Source organism: Puma concolor, chromosome B4 (assembly GCF_028749965.1).
Source record: "Puma concolor isolate L17-30 chromosome B4, mPumCon1.1.hap2, whole genome shotgun sequence".
Taxonomy (NCBI): Eukaryota; Metazoa; Chordata; class Mammalia; order Carnivora; family Felidae; genus Puma; species Puma concolor.
Genome location: NC_141673.1, coordinates 116,969,583 through 116,985,494, shown reverse-complemented (window position 1 = coordinate 116,985,494; position 15,912 = coordinate 116,969,583). Strand labels below are relative to the sequence as shown.

The 15,912-nt window shown below is 40.5% G+C and overlaps 1 protein-coding gene across 11 annotated transcripts in view; it reads left to right on the top strand.

Annotated features, from left to right (window-relative positions):
* The first annotated feature begins 1,640 nt into the window (after positions 1 to 1,640).
* Positions 1,641 to 15,912, top strand: part of WAC (WW domain containing adaptor with coiled-coil) — an 89,366-nt gene continuing 75,094 nt past the window's right edge. Inside the window, exons 1-3 of one of the 11 annotated variants that reach the window (XM_086714665.1) lie at positions 1,641 to 1,901; positions 3,320 to 3,356; positions 4,937 to 5,132. In XM_086714665.1, the coding sequence (XP_086570791.1) occupies positions 4,994 to 5,132 (139 nt within the window). In that variant the 5' untranslated portion in view covers positions 1,641 to 1,901; positions 3,320 to 3,356; positions 4,937 to 4,993. Of the gene's footprint in view, positions 1,902 to 2,000; positions 2,311 to 2,424; positions 2,910 to 3,070; positions 3,096 to 3,319; positions 3,358 to 4,919; positions 5,133 to 15,912 lie in introns of those variants that run through there. The other 10 variants (XM_086714664.1, XM_086714667.1, XM_086714668.1 and 7 more) reach the window with 10 other exon arrangements.

The window sequence follows — 15,912 nt, the reverse complement described above, 5'->3', positions numbered from 1 at the left end:
TGGTAAATAACTGATTCTTATTTTGTGAGGTAGTTCTATGAAGTCACTGTGAACACTGATCTGTTCCTAGGGGAAAACAGGGTTAGGTTCCAGAAACACTCTGGTCACAACATTTTCATCAGTTTCTATTTAAACATCTTATATTCATTATTGATTCCTTAACACTGAACTCATCACAGTCAAGAGCACAAATAAGAAGCCTGAAAGTTTATCTAGAGCCTGTGTTTTCTCCACAAGGCACATCACATTTTGTGCTTAGGGGTACTAGACAGCACTTTAGCACTACGCTTGGAAGGGCATTTAAAACAGCAAAACCAATAAAAAGCATGAAAAGTGCAAAAACCACAAAAGTATATATATTATGAAAAGTACATTTATTTACAATATGAGAGCTGAATTAATAAGGGAGTGCTATCTTGTTCAACACAGCTGGGAATGTTACATTTTTTGCCACTGTGTGCATGCCCATGAATGCTATGCACACTGATTTGGTGGTCACAAATTTTTAGTGAGTAGGCAAATTTGCAAATATGGAATCTATGAATAATGAAAACTGTACATTGCCTTGTAGTTTCCTCCAGTTCGCGGCTTTTGATCAAACGGTGTATGTCAAAGTTTCAGCACATGATTACCATCAAGAAATTAGTAATAATTTTTGCTGCCGGTTTTCAAAAAGATTCTGCAAAGGATTTATATATTTGTGTGTACTCTGCTAACCTGTATCTTCAGTGCATCTGTTACAAACGTGTTAGAAATTGCACGTAAGACTCTAGGTTTTTAATTTTTTCCCCATTTCAGTCACTAGCAGTTTTGTTTTAGTTACCAATAGCTCACAAGGGGTATTAAGCTTTTACTGGTCCTCACAAAAAGCAATAATCTTAACATCTGGCAGGGGGACTTGACAAATGAGGGTATGTAAGCATTTTTTCTTCAATCAATTGTGATTTCAGGGCCTCTTCCCCACTTCATTCCTTCTCTTTATTAGGCCGAGCAATAAGGATAATTGTTGGAAACCAAGTCAGCTACTTTTGGATACTGGTTTTTGGTGGGGTCTTGTTTTTTTCTGGTTTCCCGTTTTACCTTTCTCTTTTACGCAAATAAGTATATGCTTCTTTTATGTTTATTACAATCTAGTCGTTAAGTTAATGCTGCCTTATAAGAAATTCAGCGCAGGGGAAAAAAAACCCCACCTGAATATCAGCCACTAACCACCCCACGCTTAATTTTGGGGGGTACACCTGACTTTTCCCCTCCCAATACGCCAATGTTGGCATTTCGCCGGTAGCGTTTATAAAATTCAATTTGTAGCAACTCCATTTAGCACCCCCTATGCCTTTATTCACATGCAGAACGTTCGAATGAATTTTCTTTCACCAAAGGACTTCAAGGACAAAGAGGAACTAGAAGAGAAAAATGGGAAATAAAGGTGAGGGTGGGGAGGACACTGCCGCGGACGGAAAATACTCCTCAAGATGAGGCGGGTCAACCCTTTTCCCCTGGAACCCATCCCGCTCCAGATCAGTTTCGGTTTTAATTCACTGCCCCGAGCCGCGCGCGCGCGCGCGCGCTCCCTCCTCGAACCGGGCACCTTCGCCTTACAGCCGCTGGGGCGCCCGGTCCTCCCGCATTCTGTACGACACCCCGTAACGCCTGCGTCTTTCCTCGCCCGACAAGCTCGCTTTCCTGCACGCCTCCGGGGGTGACACTTACTTCTAGCGCGTCGACGGGCGAGCTCCGCGCAGCCCCTGCCCACCGAAGGCCGGCCGCGCGCCCGGCTTCCGGTCTGAGGCAGGTGCCCAGGCCCGGGTTCCGGCTCCCGGGAGCGGGCCAAAGGGAGCAGCGGCACGCTCCCCACCTCCCCGAGGGCGGCTGCTGTCGTTGCCAACCGAGGAAGCTCCTTGGTAACCGTCCGCCCGCCGCCTAACCGGGGAGTGGGGGGGGGGGGGGGGCGTCCGACCACCCCGCCGGAGCCCGAAGGGGCGGGGGCCGGCGGCCGAAGAGCTCACTCAAGGGCACCCGCCCACCCCCGCGCCTCTGGGCGCACGCGCAGCAGCCGCAGACTCCTTTATTTAGTCCGCGATGGCTTCTCTCGCGCCCCACCGTCCTCCTCCCGAAGGCGGCTCCCTCCCCGCGCATCCCGGAGCCCCCGGGAACAGCCTCGAGCGGGTCCCCGAGCGGGACTATCCCTAAGCTGGAACGGCAACGGCCAGATTTGCGTGTGAGGAAAAGAAGCGGCAACCGGAAAGACCTGCCGGGTAGCGAGGAGGCGAGCCAGGCCTCAGAGGAAGAGGAAGGCCGGGGCGGGCCGAGGTTTGCCGAAGGCGGCGTTCCGGAGCCGCGCGGGGCGGGGAGGCAGGCAGAGGGTGGGAGAGGAGGGGCGCGGCGGAAACTGCCGAGGTTTTCCGAAGGCCGCGGCGTCCGAGTTGCCCGGATGTAGTTGGTGGAGCGGCAGCGGCGGCACCAGCGGCGGCGGCGGCGGCGGCAGCAGGAGGCGGAGGAGAAGGACCAGGCAGCGGCGGCGACGGGGGGAGGAGGGGAGGAGGCGGCGGAGCAGGAGGAGGAGAAGGCGGAGGAGGCGGTAGCTCTCCGCGGGGCTGAGCCGGACGCGTCTTCTTGCCCCCTCCCCCCGGTTCGCCGCTGCCGCCGTGTAGTTGGCGCCGCTGCCCGGGCTGAGAGTGAGCGTGGTGTCGGCGGAGGGAGATGGCCCGGGAACGCCGGCGCCACTAACGGGGAGGTGCTGAGAGTCGCCGAGGGCGCGCCGGGCCCTGGTGCCGGTGCTGCCGCCCGCCCGCCGCCTGCGCGCCCGCCCGCCCGCCTCTCGCGGCCGCTCTCCCCCTCCCCCGACACACACTCACAGGCCGGGCATTGATGGTAATGTATGCGAGGAAACAGCAGAGACTCAGTGATGGGTAAATTGTCTTTTCGTTTCGGGCCGGGCCGCAGCGCGGGCGGGGGGCGGTGGCGGCGGCGGCGGCGCGGGGAGGGGGGGGCTGTTCCTCCTTATCTGGTGCTGGCCGAGCCGCCATTTTTGTTGTTAACCCTGATCCGGATCGGGCTGGGGAGGAGGAGCAGCCGCGCGAGCAGGCGAGGACTGAGTGAGTGTGGAGGCAGCGGAGGGCCGGGTTCGCGGCGTTTCGCCCTCGTTACCGCCTTTGAGTCGTGTGTGTGTGTGTGTGTGTGTGTGTGTGTGTGTGTGTGTGTGTGTTCGTTGCCGGTACGTTTGGTAGGTCTCCCGCGGGGAGGGGCGCTGGGGGGGCACCCGTTTTCTTCCTCCCCGCCCGAGGTGTCTCATATCGCCGTCTCTCTTCCTGTTTTTCAGCTGTCACGACCGGAGGGGGGACTCGCAGCCTTACCAGGTACCAGCCGAGGCCGGGGTGGAGGGGTGGGTGGGGGGACGGAGGGGGAAGGGAGGAACTGCTACTCGAGCGCAGGCTTCAGAAGTCGCTACAGGCCCTTCGGTGCAACAAATCTGAAACTAGCACCGCGGGTCCCCTTAAAATTCGTGTTTGGTGCCATTAGCGCTCTCCAGCAACGTTGAGTGACTTATTTTGACAGGTGACTGGAGGAAGTTCAGGGTTTGTTTTTTCTTTTTCTTTCTTTTTTTCTTTTTTTTTTTTTTTTTGGAAAAATATTCCTAGCCAGGAAGGACCTGACTCGATTATTTCAGTGTGAAGGAATCGATGGGATGAGGTGATAGGTGACTTCTAAGCAGTATTTATTTATTGTATTTGGGCACTAAAAATAACGTAATGATATTTAAATTAGGAGGGCCTAGGAAGAAATGATTAATTGATCTGCAGCTCTTAGTATGTCCTAAACTATCTCCTCCCCGTTTGAATGGTTTTGGCGCAAGGAATTGCCTTACTAGTGAGAGATAGTGCTTTTCTCTTTGTATGAATTGAGATCTTTGGATACTTGGATAATTCATTCTAATATAGATGGCTGTAGGTATGTAAGGTTCCTTTTTGTTACTGCGGTTTCTGCATATCAAGTTTTTAAAAATTATAGAAGTGGGCCCTGTTTTGAGGGGGAAGACTCTCATAAACGGTAACTATCAGATGACACCAGAAGTAAATACATTCTACTTAGTACATTTAATCGCTTAAAGGGGTTTCTAAGCTGATAGTTCTGTTACTGGCTAGCCGGAGTTGTTAAAGCTCAAGTTAAAAGCCTTAGGTCCCTTGAAGTGTAAAATCGTTGTTCATTACCTTTGGATAGTCAAGAGATTAAACTCTCTTGAATCTGCTCCTCTGAAACATTGTAATTACACACTGTGAAAGACTGGTCTATTATGGTTGTCTTAAATGTGTGTTAGAATAAAACTGAACCATTTTTCTGAGGGCATTCCATTAAGTTATGTTAGGAAATAGGAAGTATTGACCAATGTTTTTATACCTTAAAATTATTTTTCCATACCTGCAAGAGTAGGTAAGTTAGGCCTGAAATGTTTTATTTGAATCAGAAAGCAGGAGAACCTGATGCTTTCTTTTTTTGTAGGTTTTCAGAAACCTGCTTCTGCTTATTTATGCCTATCAGTTGTAGAACACAAGATTACACTAGTATACAAGATCACAGACGATGGAACTAGTACATGAGTTTCTACTTTGGGCTAAACTTTGTAATTTGCAGAAAAACTTACTATGGAATTAATGTGCCAAGGTGTTTGGTTTCTGGTATTTACAGTATATTTAATGAAGTGTTTTTGTGTTTCCTTTATTGAACATGATTTGTATGAGGAGCCTTATCATAACTCTGGGGCATTTAAGTCTTGTCTGAATAACTTAGAGGCAGAATTGAAAATGGAAATTTTAATTTTATTGATAAAAGTTCATGAAACTGAAGTTAATACGCCGTATGCTAAAATTGATTTGGTTTATTGTTAAGTTTAAAGTTTCAATTCTTTCTCTCTTTTTTTGGGGGGGGTGATGTTTTACAGGCACTTAAGTATTCATCGAAGAGTCACCCCAGTAGTGGTGATCACAGACATGAAAAAATGCGAGACGCCGCAGATCCTTCACCACCAAATAAAATGTTGCGGAGATCTGATAGTCCTGAAAACAAATATAGTGACAGCACAGGTCACAGTAAGGCCAAAAATGTGCATATTCACAGAGTTAGAGAGAGGGATGGTGGTGAGTAGCTTTTTTAATGAAACTTCCACATATATTTAACAATAGCTCTGTGTAAAACAATAGGTAGCAGTGATATTTCCAGCCTGTGGACATGACCATATGGTTGTGTCATCAAAATATTTTATTTCCATCAATTAATCCCTAAACAAATCACTATAGAAGTAAGGTGCTGATCTGAGGAGCATCTTAAAATGGATACCAATGGCATGTAATAAGAGAATGCCTTTATGAATATAACCTATCAAATGCTTTATTAATGATGAGAGAAATGCAGAACATTTTTCCAAGGAAGGAATTTTCACCTTTTCAAGTAAAGATTTCAGTTTATTTGGCTCAGTTTAAAATTTTTATTGCTGCTTCATTTACTTTTATAAGGAGTTCAGATGTATTTCCTACTGATACATTATGAATTTAAAAGTTCAGTAGGGTTTTTGAGATAGTTTACAGGTTTAAAAAACCACTTGTGATTATAAAATTCTTATGGGTTTTTGTTGTAAGGATTTAAAATGTTACTTTCTGTATTCTCCAGGGTTTTATGAATGTAATTTCTATGCTGTGTTCATACAAATATTCAACTTCTTAAAAGTATGCCTCATTTCTTTTGTATAGTGCTGTTACCCTTAAGTTACTACCTTACCTCATCTTAAGTTCGTTGTGGTGGGAGGCTAAGAAAAAGTAAATTCAATAACTTCAGATTTAATTTGCCCAGAATTTATCAAAAAATGCAATTGCATGTCTAAAGCATGTATTGAGCAACAAACCGATTTCACTAAGGTGATTAAAACATGGTTTTTTCCCCACTATAAAATTTCTCAACAGGTAACATGTTTGATATACAAATATTCAACAGTGATTGTGCTTTTAGAAGCTACTAAGGAAACTCGAGTGCCATGTGGCTTTCTGCCTCTGACTGCCAACTACCTTCTCAATACTTCCTTTTAAAAAATATCCTGCATCTTCTGGTCTTTTTTGCCTCTTGGGATGGAGAACTGCTTTGTTCAGTGTGCTCAGATACTCGGAAACATGGGTCTCCTCTGTACATAGTTACTGGGTTGAGGAAATTAGCAATGGTCAGAAGATGGTCAGATTGTGTTGAGATGGAAGAATTTAGATGGTTATTGGATGGGAGGTGAATATAGTTCTGATGAACATAGCTGTAGTTCTGTGCTACTTACGCAGATAACTATATTTTTGTTTGTAAGTAACCAGTAGCAGGTGGGTTTGGTTATTAAGTGTTAGAAGTTCTTTGATGGCAAAATTACTTAAACTATTAATATTTTTAATTTTGTGGATAAAGTTTCCCTAGTGTTATGTACAGTCTGAGATGATACCATTCTCAATCACTCTTATGTAGTGGATTTCATCTTAAACGTTAGCTCTTGGAAGGCAGGTACTGTTTGCATTGTACTGTGCTTTATTTTTCAAGTTTTGGTGATTGTGACAAAATAGGATGTGGCACTTCATCTCCTTATGGATAAGTATCTTGTGTTCTCTTTTAGTGATTGTGATCTGGTTTAATGTATCATCAATTTCTAAATCCAGGAAGAAGTCAGTTTAGGTACTCTAGGAAAGTTCTGTAAATGCTTTCAAACATTTATAGTTAACTGTACCTGATAATTCCTTTATAGGTGAAATAATCCCAAGACCATTCTGTTACTTATTCAACAAACATGGGGCAACAATTGTGTTGTATTCCTGGAAGTAAAGATAAAATGTGATCCTGTCCTGGAAACAAGTTTGGAAGACTGACTCTTGTCAGCTAGTGGTGGTTTTAGCTTAACTGCTTACTTTCTCTGTACTCCTTTTTTCTTCATTTTTATTTTAATTTTATTTCTTATATGAATTCCAGATACCTTTTCTAGGCTTTTAGTTTTCTTTCTTTGCATCTGTTTGCTGATTCTTCCATTTGTAAGAAACTTCCTTGTTTTTCTGATAGTCATTTGCCGAGTTGGGCCCCACTTTCTGATTTGCTTTTTAGCTGCTTATCTGTCTTCCTCTGGAGACTTTAACTAATAGAAGCTCTGTTCTGAAGTTTGGAGTGCAGATTTGGTGTCCATTCTTTTAAAGATATGAAGTCATTTTCTCATTTTAATACTTATTTTGTCATTATACATTGACTCCAGGTGTTTGCCTTGATTGCTGATACGTGTTTGAAATGGAGTTTTTCAAAGTGTATAAGTATCATCTTATTACAAACATTTGTATCTTTTTAGATTTTAATTTTTAAATATACATTTATGTATAGATATCTGTACATAGATAGGTATTTGTCTATTGAAACACAAAGCCATTACCCAAAGTCAGATGGAAGTGAGTTGGGTTCTCTGCCCATGTGTTAAGAAACAACTTGATGTAAGAATGGGTTACCACATTGTTTATTGATTTAATATCAGATGTGTTTTCATTTTAGTGTTTTTAAAAGATCTAATGAGTTTAGTAAATACCTAATAACGTAAAAGCCTATGTGCTATGCTTTGTAACTTGCATCTTACAAAACAAACGGATGTGAAACTTACAAAATGTGTTTTTTTTTTCCGAGATTGGATTTTACTGGCATCTATCCACATCGCAACATATTTTTTACAGTAATTACTAGATGTCTTCTATAGCACCTTGGATTTCCTTGAAAAGTGCCAGTTCAGATGTATAAAATGACTTTAAGTAATTTACCATGAAAAGTAAAAAAGCAATTACTGAGAAGGATTGTCTATCGGATTGTTTGTCCTAGAAATCCTTAGCTAAAAGACTGATTGCAACATAATATGTGCAGTTAAGAGTTAAATTTTGTCCTTTAGGATTTATTAAAGGGAATGTGGTTTATTGTAAGTAAAGGGAAGTTCTGTGAGAGTATAATATTTTAACTTCGTGAATCAAGCTATTTTTTATGTATTCTGTGATTTATTTGCAGTCTTTTGTTTAAAATGTTTTGTTTAAAAATAACCAAAAACAAGAATCTTAAGGGTTTTTGTTTTTTTTTTATAGCTTAGACATGTTTTAAAAGTGCAGCTGACATCCAGACCTTAGAAGTATGAGCATACAATTCAGGTTGAATTTGTATTTTCGTGGAATTTTAAAAACACTTTCTGTTTGGTTATGAAAGTATTTTTTCTGGAGAACGAGTTTCAAATGATTATTTTACCAAGTAACTAAATTTAAGAATGATGATAGTACAGATGAGTTTAGGAGGGAAAGGTATCTTTACAAGGATTCTGGAAAGCTGTTCCACAAAACTTCAGCCTCGTGGGAGTTGTTCCATTTTTCATACTATTCCTCTCAGAATTAACTGTTAAGAAACTTACAAGATACATTTGGAATACTTTTTAGAAACCTCTTTTCTGGGGAGACAGCTCAATTGACTGATAGCAGAATAATCTTTATTGGTTTTCTGATTTGTTGGACTTCATTGAATTTGCATAGCTTTTTAGTTAGCATTCAAGTATCTTTTGAGTACAAAGTAAAGTACCCTTAGTGGTTTAGTAATTATTGTTCTAAAGATTTTAAAGTTTTTAGCTGCATAGTGAAAGCTTTTATCTTGTTTTGTCATTTAGCTATATATTTGGAGATATTCAGAAATGTATTTTCATCTAATTTTCAAATGAAGGATACTTTAACATTTGAAATTGTTCAGTAGAAACTATTTGGGGATAATGGGTACTTTTATAGTTTTTAAAATATACTTTAGTAACGTTTGAAGCTTTTCATGTTGGATGATAGACTGGTACTTGTGTAACATGGCCTTATAGTTACTCAGATAACTTTGTTTTGAATAGAAAGGAAGTATGCTTTGCATTTATAATGCTAGAAAGTATTATAAAAATAAACAGTTTAATTTGATCCTCATGTTGCTCTTGGGAGGTAGAACAGATAGCATCCCTGTTTTACAGTTCTACAAATGAGGGAAAATTTACTTGTATAAAATTGAATAGTGGACTCTAGAAATTGGTCCTCTATACTCTGGTAGATTGTTCACACTCTCAGATGAAACATTTAAGCATATTGAAAGCTTATTTGGTGGGTGTTTACTATAGCACAAATTAATTTAAAGTCAGTTTGCTTGTATCCTCTTAATGCTTTCACCCAGCATCCACTGTGGTTACATCATACCTAATTTAGTACATTATTAAAACCATGACATTGACATTGGTACAATATGTGTGTAGTTCTAGACCAAGTTATCAAGTCAGTGTTTTAGTTTTAGAAAGAGTTTTAATGTGAAAGTTGACCAGAGTTTTTGCTTTGATATTTAAAGGCTGTCTTGATTGAACAAAATGTTTTTTAGTTGTGTAAGATATATTTAAAGTTTTTGGTGTAACATATTTAGGATTTTTGGTCCATAATTCACAGGAAACTTATTCTAGATTGTCTCTGTTAAGCATCTGCTTCTTGTCTTCTGTTGTGCAGGATGGTTGTGGTGTATGTAGTTTATCATGTTATGCTTGAAAGAGTAAAGATAACAATGAGCTGGGGCATCTTTACAGGGTTTCTGTAAGTGGGACTCACATTCTATAAGTGGGACTACTCCGCTTCTGGGATTCTGTCCTAAGAACTGAAGATAACTCTTTGTTAATCATTTCAAAACCAGTTACTTAGGTCTTGCAAATGTATCCTAAGAAGAGTCTCCTTTCCATTTATGATTTATATGATAAATCATAATTTTGAAAGCTCTTTTACATTGTTTCTCATCTCATTCTTTAACAACTCTTTGTGAAACAGGCTGATGAGGATTATTCCTGTTTAAGTGGTTGTTCTTAGAAATATAATTTGAAGATCAAGCTAAGGTTTCATATAGTGCTAAAAACTTGCTTTCCAGTTTCAATAATTAATAGTAGCCTAAATACTTCACTTGGATTGCACTTATAACCACTTTTTAGTAGTTAAAATGCAACCATTATACTCCTAGCTACTATCTTCTCTTACCGGGACTGTGTAAGAGCCTGCTGAATGGTGTTCTTTTTGCTTCACACAATCATTTCCCCCCACAGTCCAGAGTGGTCCACTAAAATACTGGTCAGTTCACATCACTCTTGCTCAGAACCCCCCAGTGACTCTCTGTTACTTACAAGGCCTATATGAAAATACTCTGTGTAATCTGGTGTCTGAGTTTCTTCAGCCTCTTCACCTACCACTCTTTCCCCTTGTTTGTGCTTCTCCTTTCTGGCCTTACAGGAAGAAGTTCCTTCTTATCTCAAGGATACTGCATGTTATGCTCCTCCTCTCTGGGACGTTCATCTTTCTGTATGTCCTCCTGGTGCGCTTTCACTGAATAATGTGCTTAAATGGCACCCTCTCCCAGAGGCCTTCCCTAGTGTTTGTTCCTGGTCGCTCTGAAACAGCCATCCCCAGCAATGTTTATCCTTTTCATTGCTTTGTTCCTTGCTCGTATTTAACATGACTTGATGTTATTTATTTATAGTCATTCTGCTATAACATGACATGTGTTCCTGAAAGGTTTCATGCTATGCAAAATAGCACCACAGGACCTATGGGAAAAATGTGGTTAGGGGCGCATTAAAAAGATAGAAATCTAACAAATTTCCCTCAGATAATAACGTTAAATGGTTAAGGAGTCCATTAATAGTGCAGTACATGTGGTACTTTGACAAAGACCTGGAGTTAGCTTGTGGAAGTGGGCATCTTTTGAAAGGGTTGCAGATTGTGAGTTATTGTGAATTGATGGGAAGAGGGTTACCTGAAATAACCCTCGTAAAGTTGTAACACAAATTGTGGATGGATAAGAAAGACTCCTACTGGCAGGATGAACCGAGGTAGCTGGCAGATGTTTGGGGTGTGCTTGTGAATTCCTGTGTAGCTTGGTTCAGCTGGATGCAGTTAGTGTTTTTCATAGGTGAAACCACTCAGAAGTGGTAAATTTGTTATGCTCAAATAATTTCCTGATTTATCAATAGTGCTGGGACAAATTTGTGTTTTCAAAATAAGTGTTAATAGCAGAACTAACTGTATTTTAGTTTATTTTTGCTTATCTTCTGTGGAATACGCTCCAGAACAGAGAGTGAGTTTGTTTTGTTAACTTGTATTCCTATTGCTTAGAACAGTGCCTGACACCTTATAACATTTCAGTAAATGGGTAGATAGAATAGTAGTGGGATTGTCAGTATAATTTAAGGGAAATGAATTTTCCAGTTTTCTGAAACAGTGCTTCTCAAACTTCAATGTGTATAGTAATCACCTTGGGATCTTGCTAAAATGCATATTCTAGTTAAGTAGTGCTGGGGTTGGTTCCAAGGCTCTGTCTTTTTAACAAGATCCCACATGGTGCCCCTGTTGCTGGCTGCGTGTGAGTAATGGATCTACAGCAGCTCTGTCCAGTGGAAGAAGATTGTGAGCCACAAATGCAAATTCCACGTATAGTTTTCTAATAGTCATAATGAAGTAAAAGTAAAGTACGATTAATTTTAGTATATTTTATAAACTAATTTGTCCAGAATATTACTATTTCAACATGTACTTGATATTTTAAAAACACTTAAGATTCTTTACATTCCTATTTTTGTGTGAAGTCTTTGAAATCCAGTATTTTACACCTGTAGCACATTTCAGTCTGGACTAGCCACATTTCATGTGCTTACTTGCCACATGTGATTATTGGCTACTGAATTGGACAACACATATTCTCCATATTCTGCGGAGTATGATCATTCTGTTGAATGATATAGCTTCACACATACTCCTATTTCTCTAAAGAAATTTTTCTTTTTTCTTAATTTTTTTTTTTTAACGTTTATTTATTTTTGAGACCGAGAGAGACAGCATGAACAGGGGAGGGGCAGAGAGAGAGGGAGACACAGAATCTGAAACAGGCTCCAGGCTCTGAGCTGTCAGCACAGAGCCCGACGCGGGGCTCAAACTCACGGACCGTGAGATCATGACCTGAGCCGAAGTCGGCCGCTTAACCGACCAAGCCACCCAGGTGCCCCACTAAAGAAATTTTTCATATGCCTGATGATTGAAATACCATGTAAAATGCAAGGTATGGTTAGAGTTGATGAATCCTTGAGCCATAGAGTGCTCCTGTACTAAAATTTTTCTCTGTTAGGACCCGTTTGTGATAGAAGAATTAGGAAATATGGAGAATGGGGGAAAATAAAATTACCTTAAATGCTGTCACTTGGAGTTAATCAGTTTTCACAGTATACATTTTTATGTCGTAAAATATCAGTAGGGTTCCACAGGTAGCTTTTCCAGAATTTTTATGAAAATGGTTTCATATTCCGTATTCTGTTATGCCCTTTTTGGGGGCTTGTATTTAAGATTTGTGTAGTGGATTCAGTGGACACTTGGTGTTGATGGTATCAGTCTCAGAGGACTGATCAGGAATACTTTTAGTTCTTAGAGAATATGCATATTTATCTTTTATTCTTACCTAATAGATTGAAGTCTTCTTTCAGTTAGATTAGTGTTTTAAGTCTAGGCTCTGATACTTGTAGCTAGGTGATGTTAGGCACACTACATACTCTGAATTTTTGTGTCCTGTTCCCCTAGGATTGTTGTGCCTATTAGGTATCTAAAACACTTCCAAGCAGTTAGGTGAGTGCCTTGACTGTGGCACCCTAAATGATTAGGTTTACTCGTATTCCTGTCACTAAGTTAGTGGTAGATCAGCAGGTGTAGGTCTCAGGCTACTGCTTTCTTTAGAGTCAGGAAGGAAAATACTAGATATTTTAGTTGCCGACTGAGGAGCCTGGCAAGTGAGAGCCGTGTCGGGGGCGGGGCGACACGACACGGCAATTCTAACTTGGTACCTGCTCCTACCCAGGACTTCGCAGTTTAAGGTTTTTAGGATAGATGTAAGGATAATTTCCCTCAGATGTGGCTGCTTATTAGAATCACCTGAGAAACTTAAAGCTACAAGTTCCTTGACTGCCTCTGAATTACTATAAATCAGCAGTTTCTAGGATGTAGCCTAGAAAACTGAATTTTTAAATAAACATGAATTTAATTTATTTATAAAATGCAGGTCTAGAGAGAGTACATGTAAGAGGAGGAGGAACTCTGAGCGAGATTCAGGAATCTAGAAGTTAGAGTGGTTATTTGCCAAATCATAACGTTAACGTGTTACCTTGAGTTTTATTTTTTTAAATTTTTTTTTTTTCAACGTTTATTTATTTTTGGGACAGAGAGAGACAGAGCATGAACGGGGGAGGGGCAGAGAGAGAGGGAGACACAGAATCGGAAACAGGCTCCAGGCTCTGAGCCATCAGCCCAGAGCCTGACACGGGGCTCGAAGTCACGGACCGCGAGATCGTGACCTGGCTTAAGTCGGACGCTTAACCGACTGCGCCACCCAGGCGCCCCATTGAGTTTTAAAGAATTTTCTTCTCTTTAATCTTTCCTAATTTATAAATAGTACAATTTCTTTGTAGTTATACGTTAAATACCTAACCTAGTGTTCTGTGGCACATACATTTGATGCCCTATTGTAGAATTCGTGCTGGACGATAGACAAGTTTCTAACCAGTATCAGTGACTGGGCAGGCTGCTAAGCTACTGGGGTGGTACCAGGAGCCACTATCACTGCGTGAGGTAAAACTGTCCTTGATGCTCCATGTCCTCTGCTGCCACCCACCCACACCGTCCCTGTGCGTTCACATTGTCGTGAGACTGTTGAATGGTGAACTTCGTTTAGTTTTTGAGAAACAGGTTTCGCCTGTTGGCGTACTCTGGCTGACTTCAGGTGTTCATAAACCGTTTTCTTAAAATTGACTTTTGGGAATAAGTGCATTTTAAAAGAAACTTAGGATCTGAGTGTGGCTGGTATATTTACTTAGTGTTAGTCTTTTGTTTAATCTTTCGTTACTTTTGAATCGTGTGACAGTATACCAGAAGAGCGTGACATATGTTGGCTTCTTCTGAAAGATTCTGACCTGTGCTGTCTGAATAGAGTTAGTTGTTTTTGGTAGCCAAAACGCAATGCTAGCAAAATGCGGTATTTTGAAATATTTTGGCTCATATGAGGGAGAGGATCATGGTAAAGTTTCTTCACCTAATATACTGCCTGTTGCCTTTTCTGTGGTGGTTTGGTCCAATTTCTTTTATGCCGTTTTTTTGGTTTCCTCTCAGGGTTTTAAAGCATTTGTATATATAGTATTGTATGCATAAATATCCGAGTCTCATTTATCATGGGACGTTTAAACTATTAAAAATGTTAAAGTCACAAAGCAGAGCTATACTTTGTAAACCTTAATTTTATATTTTTGTATAATTATGATAGTTCCTCTTTTATATAACTGCTAAATGTCAATGTTGATTATTTTGGAGTAAGAGGAAAAAGTGCTTAGCCCCTCAGAGTCTCCCCTTTGATTTGGGCCAGTTTTATTACTACCTTGAAAAGGAGTGGGTGAGTCCCTGACACTGACTCATAATTTTGGGATGTTCTTGATGTCTTGGGAAGAACAGGTTTCAGAATGCAGCAGTCATTTTAGTATTTCTGTGTTTAAATCCATTAGTTGATTTTCATTTCCATAGTTCGTGGAAAGACTTAAGTATGGTCAGTCTAGAGCAGAACTACTGGAGCTGTGACTCCTAACTGTTCAAAACTTGACTTTGTCAGCACATGTTATTAGCACAGTGAGGGGATTATATACCGTTCACTAGTTTGTCCCCCCCATGCCCTTGTACATTTGGCACATTATACATTTAGGATTTGAAATTGTCCTTTGCTGAGTTGGGGGCACATTAGCTAAGTTTTGGTTATATAAAGCCTTATGTTACTAGCATTGCTTGTCGTACTGTAGATTTGAGGTAATTAGGATTTGGGTTAAGATAGTGGAAGTAGAATTTAAAGAGAATTGCGGTCCCTATGAACACTTTTGACATCAAAATGGTTAGAAATGCTAAAGAACAGCTCAAGCTTGAACCTGATAGTCTGGGTGAATCCAAGAAACAACTAGTTTTATTCATATAGGAGTGAGGCCTAGAAAGTTAGATTTTGGACATGTGTTATTGGGTTACTTTGGTTGCTTTTATGGCCTTTCTGGAATTTTACTAATATGGGAAACATCAAAATGTCAGTCACGTGGACACTTCTCATTTCTCTTTTGATAATGTAGAATGGGTTGAGTTAAAAACATCTTAAATTTCCTAATTTATTTTTTAAATGTTTGTTTGAGAGAGAGCATGTGTGCACGAGTTGGGGAGGGGCAGAGCAGGAGAGCCAGAATTCCAAGTAGTACAGAGCCTGTCTTGGACCCACGGACTGTGAGATCATGAGCAGAGCCGTGATCAAGAAGAGTTGGCGCTTAAGTGAGCCACCCAGGTCCCCCCACATTTTCTATTTTAAAACAGGTTTACTTAATTTTTACAAAATCAGTAGGACTGTATCCAAAGAGAAAGGCCTGTGCAAGGTAGCCATTATATGTAGTTTGTGCTAATTATATGTGTTTCTTCATTAAAATTAGTAGAACAGCAGTGTTGATGAAATGATGTACATTTCAGCTGCTTCCCCTCACTGTAGTTTTATATTAGGTTAATTTGTATGATGTTGCTATTTCTGTAAGTAAAAAAAAGAATCCTCAATTTCATGTGGTTCCACTTAAGTTATTATAGATTTATAGCATATTTTACTGCTTATTAGGGCAGTCCTCATGTTTTCAAAAATATCTAGGATATACTTAAATATGTTTTCCTGCCTGGATAATCTTTTTATTTTTTGTTTTTATTTTTTAATTTTATATTTATTGCCAAAGATGGGTATCCAGATAATACTCATTGTGTTGATACAGCATCTGGGTGGCTCTGTTGGTTAAGCATCTGACTCTTGATT